We start from the raw sequence: 13,907 nt of genomic DNA, 5'->3' as shown, positions 1-13,907 counted from the left end.
TTTCAGGGCAGTATGTCGCGTCACTCTCAATGAGCATCAATTTGTCAATTATTTATTTATGTTTTAAAAGAAAAAGCGGGTTACGATTTTAGGGTATTTTAATTTTGTGTTTTGAGAGTGTTTAAAGATTTTTTTCGTAATGCATTCCCACAGTCCCGATCAGGAAATAGATATGGATGAAATTGCTAAAGAATTGGACGAAATCGATTCGAGATATACTCATAAAATTAACCGAAAATGCACCAAGATACCCATATCTTTGCATGAAAGTTTGGCAGTACTCTCCAAGGTATTTGTCTGTATTTCTCGTGATGATGTTCACGTTTGTATAGCAACTCATGTACTATAGAAATTGTAATAAGTTCAACAACATTGAATCTTTCTGCATACATATCTATTTCAATCCCATTTTAGCTCACCATTCTTATAAGTAATTTAGTTTTTGAGTTATTAGGCTTTTTCACTAATTATTTGTATTCACTGCAGGGTTAAATTGATCACTATGTAGTTATTCAAATTATGAGATATTTAATTAGGTAGTTTAGATTGAAAATGTATGAGAGAATTTATTTTTAAAAAAGAGGTACTAGATTTGATGGCCAAAAATTGTATTATTCTATCACTACATAGAGGGTGTACCTAAATATCATGTACATATAGAAAGTAGTAATTCTTTAGTTTATTTCATGAGTAAAACTTCATATAAGCATATGTAGATCCACAAATGATTCTTTACCTTAAACTAACTACAGGGGGTTCAAGTTAACAAATTAAAAATGAATACTATTAATAAGTTACGAAATCTAATAGTAGATTTATTTGAAACTGTAAGAAATTTTCCAAGAGTATGTGCATCTATGAGAAGGGCAGATGCATGTGTGTGGTTTGGACGATGTCACTTTCAACAGTTGCTGGAACAGACATTCCTCGTTAAAGTTATTATTATTATGTATAAGGTCATCCTAGCTGCAATTTTTATAACATAATTTTAAATAAACTCAAAACTCTTAAAAATAGAGAATTGCCTATAATAAATGATTGCTTACCCAGAATACATTTTAATTTCATCTGTCAAATTACAGAAAATCGTTTTTAATTTTCTTGTTTCGATAACTGATATCTATATGGAAAAACTACAAAAGACCAAAAAATCTCTAAATAAAATAAAAAAATAATTTTGTATTTTAGAATCTATCAGACATGACTCCTGAAAAAATATCATTCTGTACATAATCAAACCATTTGAGTTGCCCAATGATTTAAATTCTAAATGTTAGCTAAATATCTCAAAAACTGCAGTAGTTATAAAGAGAAATCCTAAAATTTTCTTAAATTTGAACCATGTTAATAGGTAATAAAGCGTTTGTGAATCTATATTTATGTCATCTTTTAGACGTGAAATAAGCTATAGAAGTGCTCCTTTTCATATGTATATGACATTTAATAACATCCTGTATACCATACATTATTTGATTTTTAAATGTGATAATTCTTCACTTATGTACACATTTGTTTCAGGAATTCGATTCCTTAGGCTTATCCCCTATCAATCTTGAAAAAACAATGCCCGAAATTCTAGAAGAAGTCGTCACATTTTCTAGGGACTTGGTACAAATACACCGCAACACTATCAATCTTGTAAAGGATAAAAACATACAAACTGTTGCACGTGACAATAAACATAAAGAGCTCTATGTAAAATCAACCAAAAATTACTCATTTTGTGTCATCAAAATTTTTCAATTTTAGAACACAATAGACAAGTATAAATCAAGCTTAGAGACTTTGAAAAACAGCTGCATGGCTTTGAAAAACAGGAAAGCTGATCTCGTCAGGGAAATCAATGAATTTAAACAACGCGAGAAACGTAATAAAGAGCAAATTGAATGTTTGAAGAGAATGTATAATGGAAAGGAGAAGCTGCTAGAGCATAACGTGACTAAGATGCAGATGGAAATTGAGAGATTGAGGGAGATTTGCGGCAAGGATATTGGTAGGTGCTTTTAGCGCTTTTAAGTAAAAGGAATTTAGTTCAGAAATTTCAGTATCTGAAACGACAACTAACGAAATTGCATTGACGTTATTGAAAAAACATAAGGCGAATGAGGAAATTTACAAATCTACAATCAAAACTTTGCAAGAAGATACTAAGTTGTTGTTAGACGAAATTCTGTATTTAAAAGAGGAGATGGTACTTTGCAAAGCAGATTAGTGAGTTTTCTTTGGCTTAAACTTTAAGTTATAATTTTTTCTACTTTATTATAAATGTTTATTACATAGTAAATGTTTTTTAACAATGTTTAATACATGTGTCAGTGGTCCTATCCAAAGAATACCCAGGCCTGCAAGTGCACCCTTTGTGGCAAGGCCAAATGAAAGTGGGTAGTTTTCTGCAAACTATTTTCGACAACAAACTGCATCTTCTAGGGCACAGGGGAAGACAATCATAATCTTCATTTTCGCCACATGTAGGAACATGGGTTATTTCTTTTTGTTCTGTTAAAGTCACACTTTCATCAGTGCCAGTGGGAAGGTCGATCGTTATATCTGTTGGTCGTTCGTTTTGAGACAAACCAATGGGGATGTCAGGGCTTTGATTTGTTGGTATTTGTTGCGTTGTCGTTGATGGACGTTGCTCCTCTCTAATGGGATTTTCTTCTAGTCGAATAGAATTTCTTTTAGTTGCAGTCAGAGAGTCCTCAGTGATTATTGTAGTGGTCTTTTGTTCGGTTTGTTCCCCTTCACTGCTTGCTAAACCGGTGCCAGATAATTCTTGTTCTTGAGGAAGTGCCTCTAAGGTGACAGGATTTGTTTTAATTTCTGTTGTCTCAGAGGATGCTGGAATTGGATACCAGGTTTGATTTGCGTTCTTTTAGAGGGTGATATGTCATCGTAAAACAAGACGATTTTGTACAGAAACTCTATAAAATATGGGTTAACAAGAATGGATGGTGTTAATATATATATTAGTTTTTTCTTGTTGCATTCCTATCAATTTTATCGCAAACCTTATATTAAAAAAGCAAGTAAAAGTCTGAACCTTTACATCCTTAAAGTTTATCAATTTTCCATTTTCTTGCACCAACATGACGAAAGCTGATTGGAAACATCCATTAGCACATTTACTATAATTGAAAAGAATAGGACTGTTGTTTTCTTAATCTTCACGCGAATTAAAGTAATTTTCTGAGTAATTTGTCATTTCGTAGAATATGGAAATGGCCTTGTCTCGTTTATTAAAGTAGCCGAACAATTGCTCAATTGAGGCTTTGCATTCACTTGATAACGTTTAATATGATATAGTGACTGCAGATACTTATTTACTTACATTGGCATTGCGCATAAGACACTATTAAATATAAGACGATAGCAAATGCGTACATCTTTCTTGTGGTAATAGTTATTTACACCTGCTTATTTCCACTATAGAGTTTTTTTTGTTAATTTGTAAGTATTTGTGTAATTCATGAAACGAAAATATTTAAAGCTGTCAGGAGAATCCTACTTTTTATTATTTAGAATAAATGGGTGAAATTAAAACTCCATCAGTGATTATCAAATGTTTTGATCTAAAATTGCGAGTTTTTAATGTGGCGTTACTGAAAATGCCAATTAATGCGCATGATTTTCTTATTTATATTACAGAGCTTTTTTATGGAACATCCCAGTGAAAGTGGGTATTTAGGTCTATATTATAATATGCCACTTTTTTATGCAAGTCGTATATGTATTACACGTTTTAAGCATTTTAGTAGAAACAGTTGAAATAAGGGATGATACTCAAATCCTGTCCTTCTCTCACGCTTTACCAAGTGTATCCTTGGAAAACAGGAAGTAACTATCTCCCCAGGTAAGAATCAGAAAGCACCTAATGAAGTCAGGGTGTAAGTTTCGTTGTTCTCCTTAAGATCTACTTTCGCTAGACTTTCAACTAAGAGGGTCAATGTCATCATGATCCATAAAAAGTGACACTTTTTTGCAGACCTGTGTAGTCAAGTAACGAGCGTCTTATAAACCTATGAAAACAAATACTTTTGGAGAAATTTCACACCGAAGTTCGAAATATCAGTGATCTGTGACCCAGATGAAAAAGGGGTCACACCGCCACTGTCTTCACCAGTCTACGAATGACGGTGCGAGAGAAAGGTCGATGCGGCCTTCGTTTGCGGTTCAGAGCGAATTGCAGCTGATCTGCAACTACATTCCTATGTGAGGATACTTCAGGGATAACTCCATTGATCTGAGGCAGTTTTGAGGACCTCATGTGCTGATTCAAACCTATAATTTATCCTTTGGCTCTAAATTTTTTTTGCTTCCGGTGAGTATTTAGTTTTATGGTCATTGTCAATCGTGCGTTGTTAAACTCCAATTTAATTATTGGCATTCGGTGCAGACGTATAAAAAAGTAACGGTATGTGGATGTACACGTGAAACTCATAAGAGAACTGCAAAGGTTTTAGTCAGGTAACCGATGATATTGCGTAGGAGCAGGTGTTATGTACTGCTGCGAATTCTTAGAAGGTCACTTCATGTAAAGCCTCGTAGTTGCTATTCGTCAATTATTGTTGATGTTTAACATTAGTATGTTAAGAGGATCCTTTAGGCACTCTAAGTGCTTTTTTGCCTAAGCATATTATTGTTTACTTCGCCCAACTTGCCTATGCTAGAGGGAGGATTAATAAGAAATAAATTGATGTCAATGTTATATCAGCGAGTTTCATATGTGTAACAAGGAGATACGAAAGCCAGACTTGGCGCAATTTAATTTAATTTTCAATTAGTTAAATAGGTCTTAGTATTCAATCATTGGGATGAGCGCTGTATTACCTGATGAAATAATTAGAAAACATCTAGTAACTTATCTATTGTCTTAACACTACATTACGAAGAATAATCTATATTCTGCAATATTATTAACACTATCTTACGAGCAGGCTTCTTGAATGTGTTGACCATCACAATTAGCAAATTATATTTGCTTAGCAGATGGATATTCTATGAAGAGACCAATCTTTGAAGCCTTAAAAGCCCTCTTTTCCAGACAGTTTTCTGATAAACTTCAGGGGTGTGTCGTATAGTTCTGTACAGATCATTTCGAGACCCTTGCATAGTTTCCTGTTCCTATTTAATCCGGCTTTATTAGGGTTTAGACTGCGATGAAAACTACCAATCCGATTTCAATGAGGCCATAATAGAAAAATAAAATTTACATAAAAGATTGGTGTTACTCAGGAAAAAATATTCAATTGTTTCGTAATTCGAGATACCCTGTGTTTCATATGTCCCAGTGGCGTGTATTCAAAATTTTGAAAAACGCGGCTCTCGCTTGTCTCGCAGGAGAAAATGTGTACTATTGACCAGCTTGATAGAGACTTGTTTGGGATAAAACTTATCGATATTTCTTATATGATATAGAGGCTTTATAACAAATTCCTCATATAATATACCTACCTATATAAATCGAGTTAATATCAAAGTAATTTCTGGCAGCTTTATAATTATTATTCATAAATTCTACCAGGAAACCCCAATTTTCCTTGATGTGTGTCTACCAGTTTACTTTAAAGGATGATGGTAGGACACCAGTACCAATTATCTTTTTGTTTACTTCCGTGTTCCACATACTTCTCGTTTAACCAAGAACGACATAATTTTATATTTACTTTCATTTTTGTTTATCTGTTTATAATGTACCAGACTTAAACGAAACTTAACGTATATTTGACGATACTGCGCGAGATTGAGAAAGTACCCGATTTCTCAGTAGTTATAATATGGCAAGATGAAATTCTTAAAATCGGTAGTTGTCGAAATCTGCTATATCTATATATGGTATCATGTTTATACGTAATAATTCCTTTCCATTTCAAAGTATTTTAAGTTCAGATAGAGTGTTTTGATTATAAAGGTGTTGTTAATAGGGTTAAAATTATTAACGCCCATTAATACACCAATTGGTCAGAATATTTTTTGGCTAAGTACAGGTAATGGTTAAGGTTCTTCAAGATCTAATTTCGGATTTAATGTATATAAAATAATTCGTGATTCCGATTTAAAAAATAGTTTCACAGTGACGTGTGAACGCAGGCGGCCCTACATGCGAGTATTGCTGGAAGTAGGCAAGTTGCCTATTTAAAAAGTTTTATCCCCGCAATAGTGAAAGAACCATTACATGAAACAGAAATATGGATTACAAGAATTAAATGTTTCATAGCTATCCCTGTTTGTTCAGTAAACGTCGAGCAAGACGGCAATACCCTTTTTACTGCTCTGTAGGCTTGGCTGCCTATAATAAAATCGTGCACTCGAATAAAATAAATGAAAAATAAAGTGTTAAAGTAGATTATTAATGATTGATTTTATATACTATAAATAAACGTGTGACTAGTTTCTTGACGGGCACATATTTTATTTTCGTTCATCAGAATGTTATGATACCTGATACATCCGCGTGTTATATGCAATATTATCAAAGTTACTAGAAGTTAGTACTGTTATTTTTTAACCTACTCAGAATGTAAAACACCTAAGTATGTTACATTGTGTCAGCGAAGGTCTGAGAGTTTTGCGTGTCTTGGTGAATATTCAATGAAGATGTGTTGAATAATTATTGTGTCCCACTATCGTTTTATTGAAATGAGGAAGCGATTAAAGTAGAAATAGTTGCAAGTTTTGCTTATTTGATGAAGCTACTGATCTCAAGAAAGTTTGCTTATTGCAATTTTTGTAAGTATGAAATTTTTAGAAATCTTTCTGGTTATTTCTTAGGCTAGATAAATGGCAATGTGGCACGCTTCTTTTGTTTCGTAAGTATAATAGACACATATAGGGTTACGTCAGTTATCAGAGCAGGGTCAGCACGTGTTATGTTGCCAGACTTTCCTAGTTATCCTTAAATAGCCCGATTGTTCTGGCCGATTTAAAATCAACTGGTTTGCTGATATGAATTACGACTTTTGATTATCATCGGACCTATCCTAACCTATCGACGGACGGTTACTAGTAATTGAATTTATTTTTGTAAAGAAATCAGGGTTTTTATAAGATTTTATTGGTTTTCTGTTTATTTCAAATTGAAAGCAAACGACTGACTTAATGCGTGTTTAGCATTCGTTTCTTAAAGACTTATGCAATCTCACTATAATTCTGCTAGAGTGTCGTAACTTTACATTATTAAATCACAGAGTACTGTTTTGATCATAATTGTATAAGTAAATTTCCACGTCGTTAGGAACCTTTGGAGCTTTATTGTAATGATAGTTTGTTCACCTCACGTGGTCATCTACCTTGTGAATTCCAAACTCAATCATTGTCACAATAGAAAAAAAGAGAAAACGCAACATCAGGCTGTTTCGTGCGGTCGATTATTAGTTGACCGTGAATATCTCGGCCTTGATGAATGCACTTTCGTTTCTCCACTTGCATTCTTCACTTTTAGTCGATTGTCAATTAACTTTTTACGTCACCATATATTTGTTTTTTTTTTCAATAAACATTTGACTTCGTTTCTATTTTAACAACTAACTGACCCAAGTCCAAGACGTTGATAATTTGTACATGAAATAAATTTGGTTTTGATATTAATATGTTTGAATTGCCATTGGTCAATAATTAATTATGTGACTGAGTGAGGCAGAATTAACTTCTTGACGATAAAATTTATCGTAAATGAAATTTGGTAATCTTTAGTCTAAATACAATAATTTGAGGGGATATTATAATATATTTCAAAACTGCAACATTTTTGTTCAGTTATTTGATTGACAATACATGAATGAGTTGGTCTTAGTTTCTTGCCATATTTGTGTCTTGATAGTAATTATATCTGGTTAATTGAGGTTAGTAGCCACCATCAAACAACAATTTTTTTTTTTTTCAAATTAACATATTTACCAAAACGCGTTCTTTGTTCTCTGATGTCTTATCTGCTCAAATTTGACTACATTTCCCACCGCAAATGCATTAAAGCTCGTTTGATCTCAGCTGGAACTTGGTAAATACGATTTCTCTTAGCCAATCACAAGTGCTGGTCATCTGGGTTTTATTCAATATACCAGGTCATTACTGCGCTCTTATCATTTTCCTCTAATCCTTTTTGTCGTTTTGTTATTGTCATGGTAAGTTTTTTGCATGTAATAACTCAAGATTTGCGGTTTAAAACTAACGATATCCACTAAAGGTATTTTTATATTTCATTCAACTTTATGATGACTCGGACAATAAAAAGGTCTTAAATTTTTTTTTGTTCTATCATAATACACAACCGAAACTTGCAATATATGGGACCATAGACTTTCAGCTTAAACGTAAAATTTCTTTATGGGGATCAACAGATCATATATAGTATTTAAATATTTTTGCTATATCATCGTTGCTAACCAAAGAGTGTCAGGTCTATTAAGCATAAATAGCATGAATTAGCTTTAAAACCCAATTATCTACCAATTAAATCTAATTAACACACTAACACTTCAGCCAGGTCAGTGCTTCCAAAACCAAAAACAACGGTCTACCCTAAATTATTTGAATAATTTGTCAGTCTTGTTCACTCTATAAACAATCATGAAATGACTAGCGTATACAGAATTTTTTAATTAAAGCCGACTTTCGTCCCGCATGGCTACGTCATGTAGGTGAAGCTAACATTGTGTGTTGAGTAATTTTCAGGAAGTGTTAGTAGCAAGAATAAAGTATTTCCTGGTTCTGTAATGATCAGCGGAGCTCAGTTTATAGGAATTTAATAAAATCTTTGCAGGGAAAATTCAAAATTTAGTTCATGCACTCCGCTTGATAACTTAGCTAGGTACACAGTTATGTTCTTTTATTTCAGACCACCATGTTGAAGAAACTCTTCGTTCTGGCCTTATGCGCTTTTTGCAACATCCATATTCAAGGTAAGACACGCATAAGCAAAGATCTAAGTAAATCTAGTGCTCCTTAATTTGGTGAGACACCCCATTATTTCGAATATCTATAGTAAAGTTATGTGCTTCGAATAACAGCACCTTTTCCCTTCTAGCATCCCCTGTTGGCTACAAAATAAACTACACAAATGAGATCGGTTTCATGCTACAACCCAACGAAGAAGTATTCCGGGACGAATGGAACTACAAGGTGGAACACAGCAAAGTACCGCTGCTTTCTTCTTTGATAAGAAATCACACTTTACCGCCCACAGCAGGTGGCAGTACTGTAAGTAGGTACTCATTTTGACTGTTTATGGCATACACATATTTTCCACCCTCTTTTACGTGAAGGCATGTTGAAGTTGCATCGGTTTTAGGGCAGATTGATGTGGGGTCTGGACCAAGACAAGTCGTCGCTGCCCCCCTTCGTGGACAAAGCTTTAAAGTTACTGAATTTGAAGCAGGTCGCTTTCGAAATTGAGAATTCGGTCATGTCCAAAGTGTCGTGTACTGCATGCAGAGCAGGTGCGATTTTTATTGAATGGTTTGCAGAATAATGTTTGTAAATTGGGTTTTAGGAGCCGGTCTTTTGCAACACTACACGAAAACGGGGAAATCCGAGAAAGAAATTAAGAAGACTATTTACCAATTTTGTGTCAATTTGAAGATACAATCGCCCAGGGTTTGTGAGGGCATTACCGAGCTTTTTGCCGGTGAAGTTATCTATGTTTTAGGAAAAGTTGATATAGGTAAGTTAACTTACAAATTTAAATTGTTATTAGATGAAATTTGATTTAGTGCAAGGTTTACGCATGCGACTAAAAGAAATTTATCTCCCAGATTCTATATATCTATTTGTAGGAATAAATTTGGGGTAATTTGGATGATTATAGCAATATCTGCTATCCTTATAACTATAACATTTAATTAGCCAACGACTTTTTTCTATCTGCAATAAACATTTCTGATAGCAATAGTTTGGTTAAAACAGGTAATAAACTTAGTTAAATCTGTTAAAACGTTGTTGTTGCATGTATTCTGTCACATTATGCCTGCTTCATTGTGCAAGTCGATTTTCGTGCCCAAACAGGGCTTGATGACTTACAGTTTATTTACTAATTATGCAGCTGGTCGACGCTGATTTATATTACAGGCTTCGTTCACTTAATTGGTTTATACTTGGTAATTGATGAAGTGAAAGGTTATTTCATTTAAGTGGCTCGTTTTAGTAATATTGATAAAGGCAAGGAGGAAATAAATTTTGACTTAGATGTATTTATAAACATTTTGATAACAGTAACACTATCTCAGCCCTTTCAGGAATATCTTTAGCACTTTTTCAGTTTTTTTTCAGGGCTTAATTGTTTTTTCGTAATTAATATAAAGCCATTAAGAGCGCCTTTTTTCATACAAGTTACATAACTATTAAGTACAATATTGGCCCCTTTGTATATGTTGATTTTATGTAAACAAATGCACAATTGAAAATTAAAATTAACTTGAAGAGATTTTATTAGAATCTATTACCTAGTTTTATATGGAATTTACTCCATGATTTAGCCACACACGTTTTCTTATATGGAGTGAGCTTTGAAAAATAACTACATTACGTTTCTTCTTGCCTATTAGGCATTTCATATGATTTGTTATGTGTTTTATTCATACATCTCTTCCGTTTTAGGCCCCGATGAGATTTGCAGCTTCGTCATCGGAGACGCTTGCGGTGACGTTTACAATCCCTACCACGAATGGGAAGTGGTTTTTCCACCAGTTCCTAAGCCTTCTGTGGTTGAACCAAAAATACCAGAGGTACCTTCATCCATTCATTAAATGCTTCTGTAGTTATTAATATTTCTCAATAGGCTAGTGCTCCAACATTCAAAGTCCTCCACCTTTCCGACACCCACTACGATCCATATTATATGGAGGGAGCCAACGCGGATTGTTCGGAACCCCTTTGTTGCCGCTTGACAAATGGACATGCCGTAACCAAAGAATCTGCAGCCGGAAAGTAAGTTCTTAAATGCACTTGTAGCAGATCATTAATTCTTATTCTTAGGTGGGGAGACTACAGAAAATGCGACACTCCTAAGATCACGGTCGACAATATGCTGCAGCATATTCAAGACAAACACCATGTAAGTGTTAATTGAAACCATAAAAAATATTAGTTAAATTGTAGTGCTTTAAATGTAAATATATGATGTATAAGAATTTGAATTAACGCCTTCTTTTTAAGGATATAGATTACATCCTTTGGACTGGAGACCTGCCTCCTCATGACATCTGGAATCAAACTAAGGATGAAAATATAAAAATCCTTAAAGAAACAGTAATGCAAATGTCGGTCATGTTCCCTGGTATCCCTATCTTTCCTGCCTTGGGTAATCATGAGGCAGCCCCAGTAAACAGGTAGTCTCAATTTGCTTCCTAATTTCCCTCCTTTTTAAAAGTTAAAATTCAGTTTTCCCCCACCGTTCGTGAACTCCCCAGACAGCTCGATTGCTTGGCTTTACGATGAATTGGACGTTCAATGGCGCAAATGGTTGCCAAGTTCTGTAAGCAATACTGTGAGAAGAGGGGCGTTTTATTCTGTTTTGGTGAGACCCGGATTTCGGCTCATTTCTCTGAACATGAATTACTGTAACAATAAGAACTGGTAAGTAGAGGTATGACTGGTTTTTATACGGTTAAATAGACATTTTTGGTAGGTGGCTTCTGTTAAATAGCACAGATCCTGCAACAGAGTTGCAGTGGTTCATTTACGAGCTTCAATCTGCGGAGTTTAATGGGGAGAAAGTCCATGTCATCGGTAATTTCTGTTTTTAACTTAGTGTTTGAACCAGATAGATATTATGTTAATTTAGGCCATATCCCTCCGGGCCACTCTGACTGTTTAAAGGTATGGTCCAGAAACTATTACGCCATCATCAGTCGCTATGAAGCTACTATTATAGCTCAGTTTTTTGGACACACTCATTTTGATGAATTTGAAGTATTTTATGATCACACCGATTTAAGTAAGTTAGTCCAAATAAATGCGAACTAAAATTAATATACATATATTTTAGTTTATGATTATTTAATTTAATATTTGGGTCTTAATGAATTGTTGCTTAACGATAGGGTTACACGAATAGCTGTTGTGCGATCATCAGATTGCCTGCAAATTATAAAACCATATTTTATCATTTTTAGCAAGACCCATCAATGTAGCATACGTAGGTCCATCAGTGTCACCCTACTATGATTTAAATCCAGGTTACAGGATCTATTATGTAGATGGTGACCATGACAAAACAACCAGAGTAGGTAATGACCATGTATTTTTTCCAGCATTTACTGACACTTCTATCCAAACTTTCAGGGCGTTGTCGATCATGAAACATGGACTATGAATTTGCGGGAAGCGAACATCTATGGATACCCCATTTGGTTTCAGTTATACAGTGCGAGACAGTCGTTTGGGATGGACGCTCTTAGGCCGAGAGATTGGGACGATTTGGTAGCCAGAATGTCCAGCGATTCGAAATTGTTTGAATTATTTTACAAGTATGGTTTAAACCATTTTAATAAGTATTATAAATATTAGATTTGGTTTCAGATATTATTATAAAGCGAGTCCTGAAAGACCAAGCTGCGACATCGATTGTAAGAAAAAGATTCTGTGCGATCTTCATTCTGGAAGGTCGCACGATCGTAAGAACTTATGCCAATCCATTGAGTCTCGTGTAGATTCTTCCTCAACCACATGGAGAGAGTGGTTCTTCAATACCATCTCCGTTTCGTGAGTATTTTGTTCATAAAGTTTTTTTGTGGATGATGGAGGTGACGGCGGGTTTGCCTGTTGAAAACTTTTGTAAATATTCCTCTTACTAATCTACTTTTATTATAGTATAATGTAGAAATTCCGAGATGCCTTATTGCTGAACCTGATTTAGGTTTTACAAGGTAGGTAACTTAATGAGCTTATTAACATCTATTACAGATATTAACACGTTCTTATCAAGATTTTGTGTTACGCACTATTTAAGAGTCCGTAAATACATTCCAGGGTTTCGGTGATAATGTCTATACCCAGGTTGACGATGCAAGTGCCCAAATACGTGCTGGGATTAGGATAATGTCGATTAAAATTTCAAAAATAGGTTCAAATGTTTACTAAACTAGAGGCATTGCTCTGAATAAAATAATCTAATTATTAATATAATCAAACTCCCAGGAGGTTTGAATTTGAGGTTGTAGTAATATATTTACCTAGGCTGTGTTTTATAAAGCAAACATAATATGTTGACAATAGCTATCGTTAAATTAGTTAATTAATATTATTTGAGACACGGTTAATATGTGTCGTACATTTAAGGCCATTTTAGAATTCCATGTACATACCTGACTTCTTATTTATTTTAGTAATAAACATTTCTAAATATAGGTCAATGATTTTATTTAATTAGTTAATAACAAGAGAAGAAAGTAAGATAACGATACTCTTTTAACCAGCAACACAGTGTGTATCCTAAATTCGACACAATAAGGTGAAAGTCTGTACTCCTTGACCGTCTCGTTTAAAACCAGAATAAAGTCCACTTCGCTGATGTTTTTCAATTTATCTCCACTGCGAGTTATCACGTGAATGGGTTGTACATGCATTCTTCCCATTACTGAGGGGAACCTTAACCCATTCATCAACTTCTCCATTCAACTTCAAATCAAATGCAGTAATTTTTTATTCCTCTCGTCAGTTCATCCACTTATTCTGTAGTTACCTTTATGACTATCTTTTTTCAAATCTGTTGTATGAAGGAACGGAATAAAAGGAACAAATTTCAGTAGAGGATCGTTCTTGAGTTCTTGACAACGGTGAATGTCAATTAATCAACAAAGATTTTAATTATTAGATTATGCACGTGGCCCCATCTAGCGGGTTTCAATTGGTTTATCTAATTCCAGCAGAAAAGTAAATGAGATACCTAGAGCCACCTAACGGAATGCGTCTGTAAC

General features: G+C 34.3%; 3 protein-coding genes across 11 annotated transcripts; 2 read left to right on the top strand and 1 right to left on the bottom strand.

The window, feature by feature from the left end:
- Positions 1-15: 15 nt before the first annotated feature.
- LOC136344593 (intraflagellar transport protein 81 homolog) lies at positions 16-2,304 on the top strand. 2 transcript variants are annotated; one of them, XM_066292217.1, is made up of 4 exons: positions 16-289; positions 1,519-1,665; positions 1,750-1,993; positions 2,046-2,304. In XM_066292217.1, the coding sequence occupies exons 1-4, from the start codon at positions 140-142 to the stop codon at positions 2,210-2,212; spliced, it is 708 nt and encodes a 235-aa protein (XP_066148314.1). In that variant the 5' UTR covers positions 16-139; the 3' UTR covers positions 2,213-2,304. The 2 variants fall into 2 exon arrangements, with proteins under 2 accessions (XP_066148314.1, XP_066148313.1); XM_066292216.1 differs by having other exon boundaries at positions 18-289; positions 1,519-1,695.
- On the bottom strand, positions 2,291-3,903 carry LOC136344595 (uncharacterized). Of its 2 annotated transcripts, none has more exons than XM_066292220.1 (2): positions 3,329-3,469; positions 2,291-2,838 (listed from the first exon to the last, which is right to left on the bottom strand). In XM_066292220.1, exons 1-2 carry the CDS (start codon positions 3,381-3,383, stop codon positions 2,291-2,293), a joined length of 603 nt encoding a protein of 200 aa, XP_066148317.1. In that variant the 5' UTR covers positions 3,384-3,469. The 2 variants fall into 2 exon arrangements, 1 of the variants encoding a protein (XP_066148317.1); XR_010732983.1 differs by lacking the exon at positions 3,329-3,469 and adding an exon at positions 3,803-3,903 and having other exon boundaries at positions 2,293-2,838.
- Positions 3,904-4,177: 274 nt separating this feature from the next.
- LOC136344590 (sphingomyelin phosphodiesterase) lies at positions 4,178-13,337 on the top strand. 7 transcript variants are annotated; one of them, XM_066292206.1, is made up of 17 exons: positions 7,894-8,117; positions 8,831-8,894; positions 9,020-9,192; positions 9,284-9,431; positions 9,485-9,655; positions 10,588-10,715; positions 10,769-10,917; positions 10,966-11,044; positions 11,146-11,318; positions 11,371-11,565; positions 11,618-11,718; positions 11,774-11,926; positions 12,105-12,214; positions 12,274-12,458; positions 12,511-12,693; positions 12,802-12,857; positions 12,961-13,337. In XM_066292206.1, exons 1-16 carry the CDS (start codon positions 8,115-8,117, stop codon positions 12,809-12,811), a joined length of 2,025 nt encoding a protein of 674 aa, XP_066148303.1. In that variant the 5' UTR covers positions 7,894-8,114; the 3' UTR covers positions 12,812-12,857; positions 12,961-13,337. The 7 variants fall into 7 exon arrangements, with proteins under 7 accessions (XP_066148299.1, XP_066148302.1, XP_066148301.1 ...); XM_066292202.1 differs by lacking the exons at positions 7,894-8,117; positions 12,802-12,857 and adding an exon at positions 4,178-4,318; XM_066292205.1 differs by lacking the exons at positions 7,894-8,117; positions 12,802-12,857 and adding an exon at positions 6,377-6,726.
- The last annotated feature ends 570 nt before the right edge of the window (positions 13,338-13,907 follow it).

This window comes from Euwallacea fornicatus, chromosome 17 (assembly GCF_040115645.1).
Source record: "Euwallacea fornicatus isolate EFF26 chromosome 17, ASM4011564v1, whole genome shotgun sequence".
Classification (NCBI taxonomy): Eukaryota; Metazoa; Arthropoda; class Insecta; order Coleoptera; family Curculionidae; genus Euwallacea; species Euwallacea fornicatus.
This window is presented reverse-complemented; position numbering and strand designations above follow the sequence as displayed.